This window comes from Morus notabilis, unplaced genomic scaffold, assembly GCF_000414095.1.
Source record: "Morus notabilis unplaced genomic scaffold, ASM41409v2 Scaffold179, whole genome shotgun sequence".
Classification (NCBI taxonomy): Eukaryota; Viridiplantae; Streptophyta; class Magnoliopsida; order Rosales; family Moraceae; genus Morus; species Morus notabilis.
In genome coordinates, this window is record NW_010360916.1 from 871259 (window position 1) to 893438 (window position 22180).

The 22180-nt window shown below is 34.2% G+C and overlaps 3 protein-coding genes across 3 annotated transcripts in view; 2 read left to right on the forward strand and 1 right to left on the reverse strand.

Annotated features, from left to right (window-relative positions):
• Positions 1-1762: 1762 nt before the first annotated feature.
• On the reverse strand, positions 1763-6400 carry LOC21406751 (ATP-dependent Clp protease proteolytic subunit 3, chloroplastic). Its single transcript, XM_010097708.2, has 5 exons — positions 5993-6400; positions 5188-5302; positions 3673-3848; positions 2488-2583; positions 1763-2392 (listed from the first exon to the last, which is right to left on the reverse strand). Exons 1-5 carry the CDS (start codon positions 6341-6343, stop codon positions 2126-2128), a joined length of 1005 nt encoding a protein of 334 aa, XP_010096010.1. The 5' UTR covers positions 6344-6400; the 3' UTR covers positions 1763-2125.
• A 3750-nt stretch (positions 6401-10150) lies between these two features.
• Positions 10151-16914, forward strand: LOC21406752 (cytochrome P450 3A29). Its single transcript, XM_024165339.1, has 7 exons — positions 10151-10521; positions 10671-10870; positions 11813-12460; positions 12970-13120; positions 14930-15103; positions 15319-15479; positions 16358-16914. The coding sequence occupies exons 1-7, from the start codon at positions 10248-10250 to the stop codon at positions 16463-16465; spliced, it is 1716 nt and encodes a 571-aa protein (XP_024021107.1). The 5' UTR covers positions 10151-10247; the 3' UTR covers positions 16466-16914.
• A 3353-nt stretch (positions 16915-20267) lies between these two features.
• LOC21406753 (cysteine proteinase inhibitor 12) overlaps positions 20268-22180 on the forward strand; it is a 2626-nt gene continuing 713 nt past the window's right edge. Inside the window, exons 1-3 of the mRNA XM_010097710.2 lie at positions 20268-20588; positions 20787-21015; positions 21992-22137. Of these exons, the coding sequence (XP_010096012.1) occupies positions 20382-20588; positions 20787-21015; positions 21992-22137 (582 nt within the window). The 5' untranslated portion in view covers positions 20268-20381. The remainder of the gene's footprint in view (positions 20589-20786; positions 21016-21991; positions 22138-22180) is intronic.

The following is a 22180-nucleotide window of genomic DNA, read 5'->3' on the forward strand; positions in this document are numbered from 1 at the left end:
TGCGTAACAAACTCATTAGTGGGAAATTGCCCTTCTTCTACATTGTGTTGGGCATCAACGGGAATACCACTATAACCAAAAGGATTCATTATAAAAAAATAAGATGAATTTGATAGAGAGAGCGCTTTAGAAAAATTGTGAGAGATATTGAGAGAAATTGAGAGAGATTGAGAGAGATTGAGAGAAATTGAGAGAGATTGAGAGGGATTGAGAGAGTTTGAGTGAGAAAAATGTGTGAGGGATGGGGGGTATTTATAGGGAAATTTTGGGGTTAAAAAATGATTTTTTTTCAAAAAAAATGGGATAAAATGGCTAGTTTTTTGAAATTCGGGTTCGGGCAGTCGGGCAAACTCGGGCAGCTCAGGTTTTCGGGCAAAATTAAAAAAACTAGCCATTTTCGGGCAATTCGGGTAGTTCGGGCAACTCGGGTTTTCGGGCCGAATTCGGGTATTCGGGCATCGGGCAGTCGGGCAAACTCGGGCAGCTCGGGTTTTCGGGCAAAATTCAAAAAACTAGCCGTTTTCGGGTATTCGGGCAACTTGGGTTTTCGGGCAGAATTCGGGTAAAAATTCAAAAAAGTAGCCGTTTTCGGGCAACTCGGGCACCTCAGGCAATTCGGGCAGGCGGGAAAAATTCGGGCAAAATAAAAAAAAAACAACCGTTTGAGTTTTTGGGCAGCGGGTCGGGCAATTCGGGCACACCTGATTTTTGGGTCGGGCAGTTCGGGCATGGTCGGAAAAATTCAAAAAAATCCCGGCGGATGGCAGTATACGGTGGTTAGACGGCGGCGGGCAAGGGTGGACATGTCAAATTCGGGCTGCCTGAGCCCGAACCCGAATTTCTTGCTTGGGCGGGCGGGAATTGGGCCTGCCCGTCCGAGCTCGAAAAAATTCAGGCTTCGGGCAGCCCGCCGACCCGAAGTTCCAGCACTACTCGAATCAGCGAAAAGAACGGGTTACGGTATGTTTTGTAAGGCGAAAAAAAGAGTGAAAAGTAAATAGATGAGGATGTTGGAGTGGAAAATATAGTTCGTTAATTTGAATTTTTAATTTGATTTGAGATTTAATTTTATGTGATAATTTTTTATTATAATAAAAAAATTAAATGTGATTGTTTTTGACAATTTTTTATTATAACAAAACTTAAATTTTAAATTCAAATTACCGAAATGAACAAGATCTTAGGTTGCTTAGTAAAGAGTAAATGAGGAATGAAGGAAAATAGAAATCTATAGGACCGTTAGTTTTTAATTCTCCTAAACTTTGGGAAGAAAAGATGAGAGAAAAAATTTAACAAACAAATAAAGTGTAAAATAATAATTTTAACATTAATCATTTATCATATTTTTATTTGTATTAGGATATTATTGTAAAATGGCTTAGATTTGACATTTTATTTTGACTTTTCTACTAAATAACATGAGAAAAAATCTTAATTCTATCATTTTACTTCTTTTATTTAAGTATTTTATTTTTCCTTCCTTTATCTTTTCTTTTCTTCCTATCAAACATAGCATTATTCTCAAACAAATACGCGGCCGATTTGGGAAATAAGGATGATTGGGTCAAGGTCTTCCATGTGTATATATCACTTCACGTCATCATTCATTTTTCATGTGAAACAACACGCACATGTACTTTTATTAATAATTTCTCATTTATATGTGTATATATCTTTGTTATTTTAATGGCGATATTTTGTGTTAGTTGTGTATTAACTAACTTCCTATTTAAGATTTTTATTATTAAATGAATTGAAAAAATAATAACACCATAGCCAAAACTTGAACAGACGAAATAATCTGCAATGCACCTAGATTTCAACTAGCACAAAAGCAAGTTTGTGTTTGGATACGCTTCTTCCCATAAAGTACATAACAAAGGCATGTCATCTCCCCTCCATACATAACCCCTCTTTCTTTCTTTCTTTTTTTCCCACGAGAACTCTTTTTAACATTTCCACCACGTAAAAAGTTACTAAAGATTATGATCCTCCAAATATTTTATCCATTAACTGATAAAACCTTGAGAGATCTCATATATCAAGACTGCTTTAGAGGTCAAACAATGTAGTTGTTTGCATCCACTGAGTGATGGTAACGCACAAACAAGCCTTGTCTCATGCTTCACACGGACGCAGGTGTCTCCTTTTCTGATTGGCCGCCTTTAGATCCGTTTTCTAGAATCTTACTCTCGGACGGCAAATTCTTCTTAGCTTTTCTGCTCCCCTCAACTTTCCACATATCCCACACCTTTGTTTTTGGTGGAGGAGCTGCATCCGCAGTTGGTGCAACTAATCCGGGCTTCCCGTCATCAATCACCTCATCGATCAATCCGTATTCCTTTGCTTCCCAAGGATTCATGAAATTGTCACGATCTGTATCCAATTCAACCTGCAAGACAAAGCAATATTCCAAGCATAAGATAACTGAGCATTATAAGAATGCAAATGTCGCAGGAAAATATTATTGTTTATTGTCCGACCGACCTGCTCTAAAGGCTTCCCTGTGACTCTTGAGAGTATCTTGTTCAGCTTAATTTTATGGTACACCATTTCTCTAATTCGTATACTCATTTCCGTTGCCTGCAACACGACTAGTTACAAATCAAAAACAAGAAGACTTCTGTTGTCAATCCACTAAACAAATTAGTAACAACACGTATCTTCAGACGAGTGTCTCCTCATCTGGTCACCACAATACAAGTGTATGCCCAACACACGAATGCAACAAAACCTCTCTGTACAAAGTGTTCAACCTTGTAATGCCAGTAATCCATCGACTACATATTTGCATTTCCTTGAAAATTCAAAAACTTAATGACATAATAAAAGTATGGTTGACTCCTTGACGCAACAATGCAATGAGGTTAATAAGTTCTAATATCGAACTGTTAAAAGGACTATCCAGGAAAATGCTAGTCCAGATTCATGTCAGCTTTTGCCTAAATCAAGACATATATCTTAATGCGCCATTTCTTGCAGTTGTAGTCCATTGCATAGCCAGGTATTGCGGTTTGGATTGTCTGATGAAAACTTTACTCACATCTATAGCTATTTTATCTAATTAGACTAAAGTCTATAAAGTCAGTGTTTCTCAAACTTGTTACAATTGATTAAATTTGTAGCAACTCAATTATTTCAGAAACTCTCATCCCAGTAAATAATCTCAACAAATTCAATAGATGGGATTGTTCAGAATAGGGAAGAGCACAGACTGTTTCTGACCATATTGTAAAACAAATCCCTTCCGACAATATAAATTTTCCTCTCAGCTATTCCAAGAAATCTGGATTTGAATTTTGAAAGAAGAGGTCATATTAATTATTATAAAGTGAATTTCGTTTCAATTTACCAAAAAAAATTTTGCGCATCTTATGCACTTGCAACATTTAGATTAAAGGGTCTCAAGATATCTCATCCATCTATCCATCTTAAATGCTGAAAACCAATCTTCTCATCCCCCAACACTTGCCTAAGTTCCATTCTGATGATCCATTCATGTTTACTTTCAAATCTAACAATACAACAGAGACATATCCAAGCATGAAAGATTCAGCGAAAATGATGAAAGAAAACGGAAGAATCATGAAGTATAAGAACCTTGAATCTGCAGATATAGTCTCATCAACAGAACTCAGTTTTTAAAATGACACGAAGAAAAACTGTACTTACTTTGCCTCCGGAAGTGCCAAGTGGTTGATGAATCATAACTCTGGCGTTGGGCATGCAAAACCTCTTTCCTTTTGTACCAGAAGCAAGAAGAAACGCGCCCATGGATGCTGCAAGCCCTAGGCAAACAGTTGAAACATCTGCCTTGCATAGTTTCATGGCATCATATATTCCCATTCCTACAGCCCAGTATGACAGAATAAGAACAAAAATGAAGATATGGACTCAGAAACTCGAACCAGATTACTCAGAGAAACAATGCTACAAACCCCAATTGCTTTCACTGTCCAAGCACATCACCATTGCAATTTATTTTAACACACGACCATTTAAGGCACTCAACAGTATCTTCTGGTTAAAGACTAAGCAGAATTGCATTTCAACAAAGCAATCACCATGTCAAAATGATATTATGGACTATCTATGGAATTCAGACCCCCTTCCATTCGGGCCTCGACTGTTTAAGTGAATTTGTTCAGTTCAAGACTTACCCATAACATGGATTTGATAGGGACTTGAAAACTATAGAATGTAAGAGAAAGGTATAAGGCAAGGATGATTATCTATCACATGGAGATTTCAATGTAGAATGCAGCAAAATTAAAGCCTTTATCCTAAAGGGATCGCTATCAGATTGAAACAATCACAAGTGTTGTGCTGAACATATTTATAATCCTTGAATAAATGAAATGACATTTGTTAGCATTTCAAGGTGACTTCTCGTAATTTTTATGTCCAACCATTATCTTTAGAGAATAAAATTTTACTATCAAAATCATTATGGAGATATCATAAGCACACTTTTTTTTGGATAAAAAACAGAAACCTTTATTGATAGTAGTTGAATCAATATAAGGTGAAAGAGGATGAGTAGTCCATAATTAGAACAAAAAACAAAAAGACAGGTCTAACTAAAAAGACATAATAAGCACACTTACTTGATAACATAGCCCAACAAATGGGGCAAAAGCATTACCATACATCAAAAGGTTGAATAACAACTACAAGCAACCCAATATTTGTAAATGCAGTATCAAATATCAATTTTAATTTTTCATGCTGGATCCACAGTTTGATAAATCCAAAGACAAAATCTTTCACTCCGTCCAAGAACAAAAAGCACCAAATACATCAACTCAATTAAAGATTAATAAAAAAAATCTCTATAATTAGTCGTCATATTTCACCATGAATGACAAGAAAAGGGCAAAAAACCAAACAAAAAGGCAAACAAGACAGAATTTCACCAACATGCAGAAGGACAAGAGAAGGTGATTATTCAATGCTACAATATCAGCTGTCAAATCAAATCAACGGCAAAACATATGTCAAGGCATTTGATTTTCAATGAAAAAGTATTTTGGATTACCTCCTCATACCTTACCTCACAATTCGAGAAGAACATATAGAATTAGACACATTAGGAGATTTCACTATAATTTTCTTTAGCTTGGTGCTTCAGAAAAAACAGGAAAAAAAAAAACCTTCTTGAGTCTTGGCTCCATTTTTGAAACATACCAGCAGTAACAGATCCACCGGGTGAATTGATAAACAGCTTAATATCCTTTTTAGGATCTTCAGCATCCAGAAACAAAAGCTGGCTTATCACAAAATCTGCTATCACGTCATCCACCTGAACGACATCCATAACAAGAAGAATTAAATTTAATAAATTCAACCAAAAACAAATTGCATTTGCAGAAAAGTCCACTAGCTAAGCCATACTTTCATCTAGCTTACTTTAACAACCCGAATAACGGATAACCAGCAAAACCCATTTCTCAAGCTTGAGAGAAACAACAACAGTGACAAGAAAGAAATACGTCTTATAAATTTAACAAAAAATGAATTTGATAAACAGGTTCCAAATTTTTCAACGGTTTGAATTTAAAAAACTTAAAGATACTGATAAGTTGGTAAGAACATAAAGCTAAAACCCTTCTAATAACTTCAGTATTCAAATTTCAATCCAAAAAACAGTTGTTATCACACAAATAACGAACAATGACAAAACCTCCTTTGTTTTATAGAAATGTTTGCATTCCATTTTATATTTTTGTAGTGATGATGTGTTTATTCTTTACACTTTACAAATAGTAACAACACCATTTTTCGGGGAGGTTTTTCACACGATTGGTGAAACATGAGACTAAACTGTAGCAAAACTTTCATTTCAATCCTAAACTTTAGCCCGCTTCAACATTTTTTTCCTTGAATTTAAGAGCAACTCTCGAATTAATCATAATTGAATAAACGAAATTATGAACTGAAAAAGAAACAATTATTACCGATTCCAAAAGCAAAAAAAAAAAAAAGCGAAAACCTGAGAGCCCAAGAAGATAATCCTCTGACGAAGAATCATATTTGTAGTATCGAGGTCTTCCAATCTGGGCATCCATGGAGACGAAGTTACAGAGCGCAAATCCTGGCTGACATCCCAGTGACTGGACAAGGTTTGTCTCGAGGACGGCGTCGTTTTCGAGGCCGTAATCACCGGAAAGGCAATTATTCTTCTTCTTCCTTCGCGACAGCCAGTGAGACTACTGGGGCTGCTATTACTGTTACTAGTGCTACTACTGGGAAGAAAAGTCTTCTCGAAGGTTGAAATCGGAAAACGGGTGCGAAGCACGCCATTGTTGAAGCTTAAAGGCCTTGAGGCCAAGCTCATCTCCATCTTTCTTCTCGCTCTCTTTCTCTTTCCGTCTCTTTTTCTTTGTTCTTTTTCTCTCTGGGAAATGGCAGGCGAAAAATAGGTTATACTTTTCCGATGAAGGGAACTCATCCAAAACGTTGTCGTTTCCATGTTGCCAACATTAACCTTCATGTTTTTTTTTTTCTTTTCTTAATTGACTATTGAGTGGTATGTTCAGATATTTTTTTCATCTAAACAAAATTTGATCATATTTGCTATGTTTTGCATGATTTTGTATTGTATGGAACAATCCTTTTTTGAAAAAAAAAATTCAGGGTATGAAATTAAACAACTCTAGGACCTTTTTTGGCACGCCAACAAATTAATATGTTAATTTTTATATCCATCGGATCTACATAAAATCATGTAAAAGTCAAAAAATACGTAAATTTAATGATTAAAAAAACTTGCCCTACCGATACGCTAAGCGTATCAGAGAATCTCCTATTTTATAAGCGTCATATTTAAATTAACCTTTAACATCAATAGTTACTATTTAAATGATACTTTAATCACGAATTATGTCAAATTTTTAAAACAAAATTTTAAAACTACATAAAAGATTTTTTTTTGTGTTTTGGATGATTGCGGAGTAGGATCAACGTGGGACGAGACTAATTCGACAAGGTAAAATCCGACAAGTCATGTGAACGACAAGAATGAGATATCTTATACGGAGTTAATTTATTTTATTAAAAACAATACCTTTTTTTTGCAAGTTTAACTTTTTAAATTATTAATATTTAAATTAATGTTTAAATATTGACTATTAAAGTTATAATTTGACCCGTTAAAGGCCAGTTTTACTTCTTTTAAAAAATGTAAGGATACTTTTGAGATAATCTAAAAATATCGACGATATTTTTTAGATTATAAAAAATATAAAGACAAATGTTGGATTTAGACAAAACTCAGGGACTAATTTGATTTTGCACAAGTTTTTTAGCCTAACTATTATGCAAAATAAACATCACGTGGTGAAGTTTTTTTTTTTTTTTTTTTTTTTTTTTTTTTTTTTTTTTTTAAGAAAAAGTTAGAGAAAGAAGGTTTGCAACCAAAAAAAGAGAGAAGGTTTTGGGGTTGGTGGTCCGGTGTTTCGTTGGATTACCAGCCTCCAAACAAAGAGGTCACCAGAGTTGAGCTTGTACCGTTAGAGGTGTGGACAGTCACTGAAACAAAGCTGTGTAAAGGGAAGAGGACGTCGTGTTTCTGTCGTAGATCCGGGACACGTTCGTCATGTGATCCTGTTAAAACTCCAGGAACTAGGTCACAGGATGGAGGTAAGCAAGGTGGTCCAGTGTGTGTGCCAATCGCCACCCCTCAATGATGGCGTGTGTACCCCACGTGCCGCCGTGATTCCAATTGTTTGGTTGCCGTTTCAGGGGTTTTCTTTTGGCAATGTTCCGACCGTACCTCACGCATTTTCAGCGTTAAGGGGCTCTTTCTTGTGGGTTTGATCTCTTATGTTCTCCCTTATTTTCGTGTTTTAGTTTCAGAGTTTGTAATAAGGGCGATGATTTTCCTAATAGACCCTCCTTCAATGTTTTGTTTAGTGTTAGATTTTGGTGATCGATTTAAGGCCGTTATTTGGCTAGATCTAGTTTGGTGGGCTGAACTTTTTTCCGCTCTACCTTTTGTAGGAGAGTTTATCTGTTATTTGGAGAGGGGGTCGCTCCAGCATCCTTCGAGTGAGCTAATTATTTGCATGACGTCCCGTCAGTATGTTATGGACTTTGGCTCCATTAAGTGGTCTTCTAGTTGTTCAATGGTTTTTCCGATTGCTTTCCGATTGTCATTTTTATGGACTTCGTCTCTCTGTTTATAATCTTTAGGACTTTTGTGACTTTTTAATATTACGTGACATTTTATCAAAAAAAAAAAAAAAGTTTTTTTAGTCCCATCCACGTGAAGTAGCGATTTGTACTCTAGTTTTACAATTTGAGCTGATTTTGTAAAAATGTGATGATAATTAAGATGTCACAATATCTCCTTTAAAAAAATAATGTCACAATATCAATAGGGAATGCTATTACTTACCGTACCTGGCTACTTCACCCAAATATATATATATATATATATATATTAAAATGGAGAATGAGTGAAATACCATATTAGTAGGTGTTTGGTAAACTGCAGCTTTTTTTTTTTTTTTTTTAATATGAAGAAATAACATAATTTAATATTTTAAGTTTCTAACATTATTAAAAGTTTAAAAATACTCCTAAACCTTATCCTTCTCTTTCCACCTCTCTATTTCCCCTACACCATGGCCGATGTCGACGACCGGTGAACTATGGCCAGCGCCAATAATAAGTGACTGGCGATCGGCGTCTATAACCAATAAGTACCGTATTTATTATAAAATATTATTTTACTATCAAATACTATTTTTAATTGTAAATATTGTAATTATTCAAAAATTCTGCCAATCAGATCCGATAACCGCTAATATTATATTTAGTAAAAAATATTATATTTTCCCGTGAATCTTAAATTTATCGATAAATAAATTTATTGATGAAAACGGTATTCACTAAACTCTAAAAATGAGTAAATACAGTAAAACTCGATTGCTGACAATAAATCTGCCATCATTGCCGACCGTAAAAAACATCGGGCGCGTTTAGAACTCGTTCTAAAATGATTTTATTTTTTATATGAAAATGAAAATGAAAATGTTTTCAATATCATACATAAATCATTTTTAAAAATGCGTTTGATAGTTTTATCAAGAGATTATTTTCAGTGTAAACAAATTCATTAATATCTCTATCTCTTTCTCTCTGCTTGAGAGATGAGAAAACAAAAACAAAAAATAAAAAACGATTAAAAGTCACTTTTTATTCTCTTTCATTTTACACTAAACTAAAAAATTATTTTTATTTTTATTTTTTTGTCTTTATTACATCAAACATCATTTTGTAAACGTTTTTATTTTTTTATTTTTAAAAAATATAAAAAATACAAAAAAGATCAATTTTAAACACCGTCATCATTTCTATAAAAAAACAAAAAAACTCCATCATCCACGTAAATGACATTTTTTTTTGTTTTGAAAATATCCATGTGAATTGACAATTGACAAAGGAAAAACGAGTTTTGTTGGTGATTTTGTGAATTTTGGAGTGGGGCGGCGGCGTGGGAAAGTCAGAAATGCACGTGGCCACATGCATCGCCATATTCTATTTATCACTTTCAACAAAAACAAACAAAAAGCTACTAGCAAAAAAATATTTGTTTATTTATTATCACTAATAAGTAATACCCTTACATTTTAAAACATTATCAATTTACTTTTTAAATTTTAAAAATTCATATTTTACTATTTAATTTTTAAATTATTTTTACTTAACTCTTTTTAATAAAAAATAATAATAAACAGTATACGTAATTTCTTTTTTAAATTTTAATTAAAAAATTTAAAATTATATGATTACATTTAATTTTTTTATTTAATTTTAACAAAAATTATAATAAAAAAATTAAATCAGAATAATTTAAAATTTAAAAAATAAAAATATTTAAAATTTAATAGACAAATTAAAAATGACTGTAAAATTTAAAAAATGAAAATAATAAAACAAACCAAAACAAATAACTGTTCACATTTGACAAATCAATATTTATCCAAATTCCAACCGACCAAATAATAAAATAACAAAAACAACGTCAGACTAAGTTCAAAATTTAAATTTTATTTTAATATAAAATTTTTAAATATAATTATATTTAATTTTTTTATATAAAATCACATTTTAACTTAAATTAAAAACGAACTAAACACGCTCGGTGTCTGAAGGATTTTAAAGGCAGAGTTCAAAAAGTCCCGAGTCTCAATGAGTTAGTTCAGAACCGAAAGAAATAATTACACAATTCCGATGAGAAAATGGAATCATCTCTAACGACTCTTCTCTGCGCTCTCTTTCCGGCGAGATTCTCCTTCGACGCTTGCGAAGAAAGCCCTCGGATTATGCTCAGAGACTTGGCCGCCAGAGAATTCAACGCCTTCCTTTGGATTTCCCTCATCGCCATCACTGCTCTCTTGATATCCGAAGTTTTCAAGCTTCTCAGGCTATGGCGGAAGGGAAAATGGATTCCCGGTCCTCCTTGCCCCTCTTTCCACGGCCACGGCAGTCTCATCTCTCGCGAAAACCTCACCGGTCAGTTTAATTGTCCCCGCTGTTTGGTTGCCGAGAAAATTAGCAGTGCACTGATATGCAAACTAAAGAAAATATCGATTTATATCAGTTTAATGTAAGAAAAATCGTTTAATTTTGTGATATTTATTGTAATTTTTTTGGCATTTTAGACGTTTTATCGGAATCGCATGAGAACTATGGATCGGTGGTGAAGCTGTGGTTGGGCCCGACTCAGCTTTTGGTGTCAATAAAGGATCCCAATCTTATCAAAGAGATGCTTTTTAAGGCTGCAGATAAATTGCCTTTGACTGGGAGGGCTTTTCGTTTGGCTTTTGGACGATCCAGTCTTTTTGCTTCCTCTTTCGATAAGGTACAAGTTACTTTTTTCTCTTTCTTTCCTTTTTTTGTTTTTTTGTTTTTTTTTCATTCAAAGTTTTATTTTCTTATACCTTCTTGTTATAGTTGCTTATGGAGTGTATTTGCCAGAAAGAATCTAATACATGTATGATATACTCTTTAAGCACGCCTCTATGTCCATTTGGTTATTGTAAACTTTTGTATAGTGCTGCACCTTAGATGGCGGCAGTCCAGTAGCCGAAAATATCACTAGCTTACGCTCTGACCCGAGTAGCATAGGACACATGGAATCCCGTGTGAATAAGCAAGGACCACCTTGCAAGGCTAACTAATCCCGGGGACCGATAGTGAAGTAGTATCGTGAGGGAAGGGTGAAAAGAAATTTGTTCAGCTTATTATCTGCCCCTATGATTTGGCGGATAGTAACATAAACCTCCCTCGTTTTCTTATCAAAATGCAATATTCCACCCTACGTCTTCGAGAATGTTGCACCTATCCCCTACACACAAACACAAATATATATATATATATATATATATATATTAGTGTTAAAAACCTCCTAACATATTTGTAAAATGCAGTGATAGGTGGAGGAATCCTTAAAACATAGGGCGGAAGCCACATTTCGGAAGAACACAAATGGTTTCTGTTATTATTACTTTGATTTATGCTTTTCCATATCGGTATCTCTAGATTGTTTTGTACCGCTTCTTTGCTGTACAATATTATTTCCTCTTGTTTACTTAAATTGTTTAACTAGAATGTTATAGCTGCTTATATTTGATCCCCAACAATATGCATACTTGTTTACATTCATCAGTCATGGTTTTCAAAAGTCATTCAAGGAAATAGTAAAATTATTCTTCAATGTTTAGTATTCCTATTTTGATGGATTATTTCTGTTTTGTTTATTCCCAGTAAAAAGTTATATCCAATTCCTTTCGTTCATGTTCAGGTGCAAAAGAGAAGGGAAGCATTGATGACAAACTTAAGTGAAAGATTGCTTGTGAGGGCAAATGTGATTCCTGGGAAGGTCGTGGAATGCATAATGGAGAGAATACAAAAATCCATGGCCAAAGGTAGTGTTGATTGTAGAATGGTTTCTCAACACATGGCTTTTACCATATTGGGAACCACACTCTTTGGAGATCCTTTTTTAGCTTGGTCTAAGGCCAGTGTTTACGAGGAGCTCCTTATGATGATTGCTAAGGATGCATGTTTCTGGGCTTCGTATAATGTTACCCCATTCTGGAAGCGAGGGTTTTGGAAGTACCAGCAGTTATGTACAAAGCTGAAACGCTTAACTCAGGATATTATTCAACAATGCAGAAGAAGTTGCAAGATATTTCATTGCATGGATGATGACCACTGTAATGAAACGGCAGGCACAGGAAAGAATGCTTCATATGGTGCATCGTATTGCTCTGATGGTGTAATTCCAGAGAACTTTTTCTTTCATGAGTTTAAAGGCCATATGAATGAGAGAGAAGATGAACCATCCAGTAATATTATGGGCATGATGTTTCATGGATGCCTGACCACAACGGGCTTGATTAATAATATCTTGATGAGGCTTGTCACACACCCAGAAATACAAGATAAGGTAGCTTTCTCTTTTCTCTTTATTCATTTCCAATGTTATTTTGTGCCTCTTGAAATCATTGTGCCAGAATGTGATTTATGTAGTAGAATTTGAATTCAGGTACACCTATGTTTTCTTTCTTGATTATTTTGGTTGATGTCTTAAAATTTTTAATCTTTGTGACTCCATTTTGCATTTTAAAATCCAACCTTCAGCAGGTGCATGTTGATCAGTCAAATTGGAGAAATTTTCTTTCCAAAGAGCTGAAATAAACTTAACGTTTAGTTCCCCCTAAATAATCTTAAAACTCTCCACTTTCGTGTTTTGCTTGAAGAGCATGACCTAGTTATAGTCTTCCCATATGTATATTGTTTTTCTCAGGATCTGAACTAATTTGTAAATTGAATCTACATTCTGGATGAGTTTAACTACCATTATTTGTGCTTAACTTGGATGACATTAGTGATATTTATTATCATGTGCGAGACATTAAGTTGATTTTCCAAATTTATATCTCTGTCCCCCTACAGATTTACACAGAGATTACTTTGGCACAGAAAGATTCAATGACACCAGTTGAACAAAATGTTGATAAGATGCTCTTATTATTGGCAACTGTTTATGAATCTGCCCGACTTCTGCCAGCTGGACCTTTGCTTCAGAGATGTTCTCTTGATCATGGTAATGTGCTCACTTCTTTAGTACAAGCTTAATATGTAGCAGGATAGCACTTCTAAGTGGCTGTCTGTCTTTTTTTCTGTCCGCCTATAGAAGTTTGACTGGGGTAGTTCTAGTCTCTTTTTACTACATGAAGCATGTGTATAGCTTTTTCTTTACAAGTTTGACTGGGGTAGTTCTAGTCTCTTTTTACTACATGAAGCATGTGTATAGCTTTTTCTTTACGCGGGTATTGTAACTTCTCTTTGCCAAGGTGCAACTCTGCATGAGTTTATCATAATGCTGAACTGTTTCAGGGCTATTGTCTGTTCAGTATTATGATATTAAGGTTTTGGAATGCATATTTTTTATGCATGAGTCTATACTGTATGAAATTAGGCAGAAGGCCGCAGATGTTCTCTCTGCTCCAAGTGCATGTTGAGATTTTTTATTTTTGAGCTTAGTAATTAATAGCAATTAGCACTAAGTAACATATCATGTCATATCAATGTAGAAGTAGATATATCTCTTTTGGTTAGCTCCTATTACGTTTATGCGTGTAATGGAATTACTTTGTGCATTTGCTTTAGTTTAGATTGAATACCAGCTCAGAATCACTGAAGTGAGATTTCAAGTTGCTTGTTTGACAATAACTATGTTCTCCAAATTGTATTCCTATGTTTACTGAAACAATGAAGCATGAAATGTTGGTTGATATTGAGCAGAGGAAAGAGAAGAATGATTTAGATGATTTCGTGTTATCCTGTATTTCGAGTTTGATTTGTGGGTCCAGGGACAAGTCTACCCTACATAGACTCTGGTGGAAGTCCTTTTTTTTTTTTTTTGGGTGATGGTTTGATAGATAGGTTGGATGTGGCTATGATAGTTTTTTGGCTACAGTTACGGTTGTGTAACTCCTGGTATGGAGGCTTTTGATGTTTGATGGTGATGTTAGTGGTGTCACTAGTGGAATTGGGCAAGTGCTGGTAGTGGACTCTAATGGGCTGTGGTGATATTGGATTTGTATGGCTGGTATTTCTACCCTTGAACGGATGAGTTGAGGAGAATGGTGATAAAGTGCTTATAGGATAAACAAAAACTTATGCTTTAATGATAGGGCATTTTATCTTCAATTTTTCTCATTGTTGATTTCAGTTTATGGGGGTATGGGATCTATAGTGGGCGAGAAAATCACACATTTGATTGAGTATTGTACCAATCAATCTTTACCTCTTATTCTAGTATGTGCTTCCGGAGGAGCACACATGCAAGAAGAAAGTTTGAGTTTAATGCAAATGGCTAAAGCCCTGTTCGTTTTGCTCGTTTGAGTTTAGAACTTGAGTTAAAAAGTGAATTCATGTGAGTGAAAATGTTGTAGCAGAAAAAAGTTGAATTTGAATTTTTGTGAGAGAAGACACTATGGCAAAAAGTTTGAGTTGTGATTCGAATGGCGAAACGAACGAAGTCTAAAATATCTTCTGCTTTATATGATCATCAATCAAATAAAAAGTTATTCTATATAGCAATCCTTCTTGCCACAATTTTTTTTTTTCCTCCAAACCTTTTGTTGGTCGTCAAACATTTTGAACAGCAATTTTCATCTTAGAGTTTCAGTATTAAAGTATTGGTGGGAGTTGATTGCATAGTATTTATATTATATTATAATGTATATATTGATTCTCGAGAAAATTCCTCAATTTTCTTTAGCTCCTAAACTATGACATGGAATTTTTAGCTACTATATTTAACACATTGTTTTTCTATTTTCTTTGCTAATTGGGATTTAATTGCATTTTCCATTAATTTTTTCTTCTCTTTCTCCGTTTCTTGAAGACTTGAATCTTGAAACTGGTGCGACCATACCAGCTGGTGCATTGCTGGTTGTTCCTGTACAGCTGTTACAGAAGGATGGTTCTAGTTGGGGAAGTGATGCTGGTGAATTTAATCCATATCGCTTTCTTTCAAAGACGAGGAAGAGATCTAATTTGGTGAACACTTCATTTTCAGGTTTGAATGTCTAGAAGCATATAAACATAGTTTGCATACTTTTACTTTCTTGTGTAGAATCTAGGTTGGCTATGGTTAATCTTACCTTTACAGACTTCGTGGTAGGAATTGGAAATGTAAATAATCATAGCATGCATATAAATTTAACGTAGCATCTGAAATTAAAGTTAGCGAAACCAGCAATAGATCTCTCACTAACTGTTTTTGGGCTGCAGAACAAACAACAGATCTTGAAGAGGGCACCTTTGTTTTGAATGATCCAAATGAGAATGCAGCATTCCTGCCCTTTGGTTCTGGTATACGTTCCTGTGTTGGCCAAAAGTTTGTTATCCAAGTAGTAGCGACATTTTTCGCATCACTGCTCAAACACTATGAGGTTTATGCTCCGACTTTCTTGTACTTTTCATTGCAGAAATTTTGACTGGTTATTACACATTGCCAACAATGTCTGATCTCAAATTCTAAACTGATAGATGTGTTAGTAGAAAGTAATCAGACAAGAAAAACAAGCGACAACATAAAAATGACAATTTTGAGACTTTGGTAAAGCAGGATTACTGAACTCTTCATGTAGCTGTTTGTTTGTTAACAAAATGAATGCTTAGATGCCACATTTTTCAATGTAATCTATCCGTGAAGAGGTGGTAAACTGTGTTTTATAGAACAATATTTGGAAGTTGACCTTGATCATCCTTTGTCATTAATTTCCTGCAGCAATTAATGATATAGATGCAAGTAGAATAAGGGTTTTTGTGTGTGTGTGTGTGTGAAAAAGGGTCCAGAACTTAAGATGTCTTTCTTTATACCTCTAAACAATAGGTTGTGTTATATTTGATTTGGGGTTCGATCTATAACGGAAGTAATCCAACTTAAAGTCAAGTTTGCCTGTCATCTTGGTTCTTTCTCGCACTTCTCCTCCTATTTCTCTTTTCCCTGTACCTGTTGCACCCTTTTCTCTTTCTGGTAACACATTAATCTCTCTCTAGAAGACCAGGACTCGCATTAATTTTCTGCTCTTCTTCTCTCTATCTGCTTTTTCCGTGTTCCATCCTTAGTTGATTAAATTTTTTTCCGAGAGATTATCGTGACCATACTTCAAATAAAAGCAGACAATAACTTCCTTGCTAGGAGTTCATCTTCAAACGTGCTTTTTTTTTTTTATATGCTACGACCGCATGATTCACTTGTACCAAGATAGTTTTGAGCTTTATTTTTCATTTTATTTTATTTTTTTGGTCCAAATCTGAACTGCAGATAAAGCTCCCAGCGCAAGCCCAGAGTAATGAAAAACCAAAAAAGAACAACTGCGGGTTCCAGCTTCTTCCGAGCACGGAGATCGTTTTTCTCAGTAGGAGCAGCTGAAAGAAAAAAGGAGACAGAGATCCTTCCTCCTGGATAAGTGTTTTTATATATACTATTTTGTTTCCTTGTTTTTTTTAAAATGTTTGATGAGGGAAGCTCTCTTTTACTCGTTTGCGGACTAAGTTGAGGATATTACATGAGTATGGAATGTTTGACTCCATGTTTTTTTCCTCTCTTTTGAAGATATCCCAGGTGCTGTGAGTATGCTGTCACCGTTTTTTTTTTTTAAAGATGTTTTTGAAGCACACTAGGGCTATTATTGCTGCAGAGACCTCTATTATGTTTTCCCTCGTTGTATTTGTAACTCAGAGACCTCTTAATTGACGTTTTTTACTCCTTGGAAGGAGTTATTTCATACTGTCACAGAATATGTACAAATATGGAATTGGTTGTTGTAGTATTACTGAAGTTGTGTAAATTCCAAGAATAAAAAGTGACGTTTTATACGCATTTTTATTTTGCACTCTTTCTTGGTAAGTGAAGTGTAAATTTTCAGCATGAAAGTAAACATTTTATGTGTAGATAATTTTTTTTTTTAATTATTACTTTTATTGGTGCTCTCTGAACTTTAAGGCTAATTTTTTGAATCTAATTTTTTGAATCTCTAGTTAATATTTAAGCTAGACTACTTTTCCTACTAAATATCCCAGCCACTACTTTTTTTTTTCCTTGAATAATTAGAGTCAATATTTGTTTTTCTTTTCTATTTTCCGTTTTGTTTCTCAGTATTTTTTTTCCCAAAGCATTGATTGTTCTTGGAGACAATACAATTTTCACAGAATACACTTGTGATGATTAATTATACGTGAACTTTATTTTTATTTTTTTAACTTAAGAGATAAGTTTGATCGTTGTAGTTGCATTTTATTTTTTATGCGTTGACACTTATTGTAACGTATAATAGAATAGATTGTCATAATATTAATACTATAGTAAATGATCTTTTTATTTAACTTGGAATGATCATGAAGAATTATTATAAAGAACTATTTCGAGGGGGAAAAAAAGGATGTTGAGAAGTAAAAAAGAATTAATTTGTTCTTATTAGTGTGTCATTCAAATAAAGTTTTATGAAATGTAAGAAATAACAAAGATAAGTTGTGTGTGATGATTTGGATGCTCTTTCCCAATGATATGGTGGTCGGGTAGTGTTTCGAAGCTGAGGGGACGTTTATTTTCTGTATTCATCTCTGATTTTAAATCATGATTCATGATTCTTAACAGTGTTTTTCTCTCACAAAAAATACACGTAAAACGATAATAATTTTAAATTATAATTTTAAATCTATAAACTAAACGTTCGTTCATCGAGAGTCTTGGATCTTATGATGCTCTTTGTCAGCCGCACTTGTGGAGGTATGGGTTTTAGGAGGTTTCCAGATGCTAATCAAGCCTTCTCAACGAGGTCACCTTGCTTGGGAGAACTACAAGTTATGGAATAAGATCTTACTAAATACGCGTTTATTAAATTGTAAAGAAATGTAATCAGAAAAGAAATGGAACTAAAACAAAATAAAGTAAATAGAAATAAAAATCATCGATGATGTATTAAAAAATAATTTAATTTTTTTTCTTGTGTTTATTATAATTAAGAATAAAAGTCTACAACACTAAAATGGCATAACTTTCATTTCAAACAATAAATTCATCTCTAACTCATTACATCATTTTTAACGAGAAAAATAATATTATGTGTACATTCTCCTTTTTGCAAATTAAAAAAATAAAAAAGGACACTAAATTTGGTGTTGAGTGAACAACTGTTCATCCCACCATTCACACCAAAATGACGTGTAAAAATGGTGTATGGTTGGAGGTATACGGCAACCCTACTTTTTTCACATTAAAATGGGGTGCTTTAGAGTTGGTCTTACATAAATAAAAAATCATTAATTATACCGTAATTTATTAAGAATAAATAGGTAAATTTAGTATTTTTTTGACAGAGAATTAATACTAAAGAAATACAAAGATGATATTCTTTTTTTTTTTTATATCTTGTATTATTCTGGGGTCACTAAATTTTTATTATTAAATTTATAAATAAATACATTATTATACGGGAAAAAGAATCACTCTTTACTTTTCTTTTTCCTTTGATGCAAAGTAAATGCACCCAATATGAAGGCTTGAGAGCGTAGTGGGAGTTGTCTCCGTTGAGGAAGCTCTTTGCAAAGGGGCTTGCTTCTTGGTGAATACTGGGAGTAGGGTGGATGTGTGGTCAAAGCGTTTGATTACTTGGAATCAGTTTAATTTATGGATTCAGAATTGTGATTCAGAATTATTATCGATTTACGTGTATTTTTTGTAAGAAAAAATACTGTAACGAATTACGAACTATGATTTAAATCATTGTATGAATACACTAACCAAACGCTACACGTTTATGATCTTAAGTTTCTTATGATGTAAGACCTCGATAATGGCCTCGTTCGTTTCGCTAATTCGAGTTGAGATGTGATTGTATATGAGAGCTTTTTATTGTAGCAAAAAAATTAGATGTGATTATTTGTGAGAGCTTTTTACTGTAACAAAACTCGAATCAGCGAAACGAACGAGGCTTTAATTTTAATAGGTGATTATAAAGCTTTTTTTTTTTTATGTAAGCGGTAGCTCGTGATTCGACATAGGATGTTCTTATTATGTGGTGTAAATCGAGTCTATGCTGTTATATAATGAGAGATCTTAACGGTTTTTTAGCTTTTTATTAGCGATTAAAGTGAGGTTGTAGAATATTATTATTGAAGACAATGTTAAAAGTTATTTAACATTACCTTCAAGTTATTTCTTTCGACTTTTTGGGAGTGCACTGAGAATTGGGAGGGAGAAAATTTGAGGCTAGAAAATTGTAGATTTAACTCAAGATTTTTGTTCCTATTCCATCACTTGAATCCGGTGGAATGAAAATGAAATGCTCATAGAATTCGTCAATTAGATTAGACTAGCAAGACGTGCGCTTTCTTTTGTCGCGTCGTGTGTTAGGTTGTGCGCTACGGTACTTGTTTTTGGCTTATGTCATTCCTATTTTGTTTTCTTAGAGCCTGTTTAGTTGGAGAATTCATTTCTCTGATTTGTATTATGATTTATAATTCGTTACAGTATTTTCTCTCATAAAAAATACACATAAATTAAAAATAATTTTAATCTCATAGTTCTAATCTATGAGCCAAACGAGCTCTTAAAACTTTGCTTACAACAAAAGAAATTTTTTTTGTTAAATAAATAACACTTATGTAATGTTCATTTTATCAAATTGAGTTTAGAATTTAAATTTTACTCTTAAAAATAGTTACATTTAATTTTTTTATTTTAATAAAAAATTCTCATATAAAATTATATATTAACTCAAATTAAATACTTAAATAAGTAAACTAAAGAGTTGTTTGGTTGGAGAATTCATACCCCAATTTAAATTATAATTCATAATTTATTATAATATTTTTTTTCATAAAAAATATATATAAATTAAAAATAATTTTAATTTATGAACCGAAAATCTCCTAGTCTTTAAAAACAACATCGGAAGTTTCGAATCCATTGTTACGTGGTTCATCCAATATGCTACGAAACGAAGCTTACAGATTAAGCAAAGCCCCCAACGCCTCCCAAAAAAAATAAAAAATAAAAAAGCGACACGCTTAAGACACGTGTCGAGTGTAGACATCCTAGGTCCCAAGAGCAAAGAAGCCTAAAAAAGAAAGCGACACGCGTAAGACACGTGTCGAGTGTAGGCATCCTAGGTCCCAAGAGCAAGGAAGCCTAATAATAATAAATTTATATAAAGAGAAATGTGATACGACAAAAGTGCAAAAAAAAAAAAAGAAGAGATTAGAGAAAAAGGAAGCCGGAAAATCCGTGTGTGGAATTGAATTGAAAGAAAGAAACAGATTAGAGTAGAATTTTGAAAGAAATCTGAATGAGCTCGAAATTGAGCGCTTCAAGAATCTCATACGCTCTTCTTCCATTCGTACCACTCTTCGTCTTCATCTTCGTCTTCTTCGTCCAGTTTTCCCAATCCAACATGGCCACACTCGGCGGCGTTCGTCAATCCCGAGGCTGCGAGAACAGCGCAGACGTTGAAGATCTCGCTCGATTCGCCGTCCAAGAACACAACAAGAAAGAGGTATAGGTTAAGGTTTCCCTTCTTCCGCCGAATCTTGTTTATGGTGAATTTCAGAATATGCAATTTCTTGATTACCTGTTTGTTTTATATTTATTTCTCGGTCCATTATAGCGAAATCGCTCGTTGTTAGAAATTTAGGGATGAAAATGGAATTAATCTCTTACCATTTTTCGGGTTTTTTTTTTTTTTTTTCTGTAGAATGCTTTGCTTGAGTTTGCGAGAGTGGTGAAAGCAGAAGAGCAAGTGGTTGCTGGGACGCTGCACCATCTGACTCTTGAGGCGATCGAGGGTGGAAAGAAGAAGATTTACGAAGCCAAGGTGTGGGTGAAGCCATGGCTCAACTTCAAAGAGTTGCAGGAATTCAAGCACACTGGTGATGGTGATGCCGCTCCATCCTTCACTAGATCAGATCTTGGTGTCAAGCAAGGTGGGTCCCACTTTCCATAGCTTTCTGGGATAAATTAATATTGCTTCTTCTTTTAATTTTGCCTTGGCTTTCAGATTTTTTTCTTAAAGCCATTTTTTATGGCTAAATAAACCAAAAATGAAATAAAGCAATCAAAAACCAGCCATGTTATGTCTTGATTGACTATTCAGAGCGTATCTAGAATGAGGATAATTGCTTAATCCCTTTCTTGTGTGTTTATTTATTACTAAACTTAGGAGTAGAAATCTTATCCATATAGTAACTAAAATATGCTTTTACATAATTAAATTTGGCAATACTTCGCTTTAACGGGAGCCTGTACCATAGGGTTGCAAGGATTCACATTTTCTTTCTTCATTTCTTATTTGGGGCCTACTAAATCTGGTTGTGTAAGTAAACTCATGATTAGATTTAGATGGGTAAAGAATTACACAGTTATTTTTTTTTTTCCTTTTCTTTTCCTTTCAAGTGATGTAAATGTTCCTTCTATGTTCTATAGGATTCGTGCCATGATTTGGTTCGTAGTTTGTTACAGTATTTTCTCTTAGAAAACACACATAAATTGAGAATGGTTCTGGTTCTGCATCATGATTCTAAATCTATGAACCAAACGTCCATGATTGAGAAATGCTTAAAACTGTATGAGTTCTAGGGCGGTTCTACCTTGAATCTTTTTCAGCTTTTTCCATGAGTGAGTGTGATTGGAACGGAAGTAGTTCCATGAAGTATCTCAGAAGAGCTTCCACACCCCCCTCCCTCCCTCCCTCCCTAAATGGAATAGGAAGCATTCAGAGATAAACCCTAGTAATAATTTTTGAATTGTTCACTTCATTATTCACAACTGTTTGAATATAAACTTTACAACAGTTGTTACTTTACAATATATATGCCCTTTGATTTGATATTTTGAATGGTTAAAGCTTGAGAGTGGATGTCCTCCACTGTGACCGATATTGAAATCCGTGTCTGTGATCAGGTGGGCATAGAGAAGGGTGGCAAGTAGTGCCAACGCATGATCCAGTTGTTCAGGATGCTGCGAACCATGCTCTCAGTACTCTCCAGCAGAGGTCCAACTCTTTGTTCCCGTATGAACTTCAGGAGGTCGTTCATGCAAAGGCAGAGGTGAATGTATTTTGATTTCCCCTCCCCCCCCCCCCCCCCTTCC

Excerpts from the sequence above, each read along its gene's own strand:
- LOC21406751 (XM_010097708.2), bottom strand. The coding sequence starts at position 6,343 with ATGGAGATGAGCTTGGCCTCAAGGCCTTTAAGCTTCAACAATGGCGTG. Across the intron at positions 3,849-5,187 it reads CGGTGGATCTGTTACTGCTG|GAATGGGAATATATGATGCC; the intron begins GTATGTTTCAAA and ends ACTGGGCTGTAG. Across the intron at positions 2,584-3,672 it reads TTGGCACTTCCGGAGGCAAA|GCAACGGAAATGAGTATACG; the intron begins GTAAGTACAGTT and ends GTCGTGTTGCAG.
- LOC21406752 (XM_024165339.1), top strand. The coding sequence starts at position 10,248 with ATGGAATCATCTCTAACGACTCTTCTCTGCGCTCTCTTTCCGGCGAGA. Across the intron at positions 10,522-10,670 it reads CTCTCGCGAAAACCTCACCG|ACGTTTTATCGGAATCGCAT; the intron begins GTCAGTTTAATT and ends TTGGCATTTTAG. Across the intron at positions 13,121-14,929 it reads GAGATGTTCTCTTGATCATG|ACTTGAATCTTGAAACTGGT; the intron begins GTAATGTGCTCA and ends CGTTTCTTGAAG.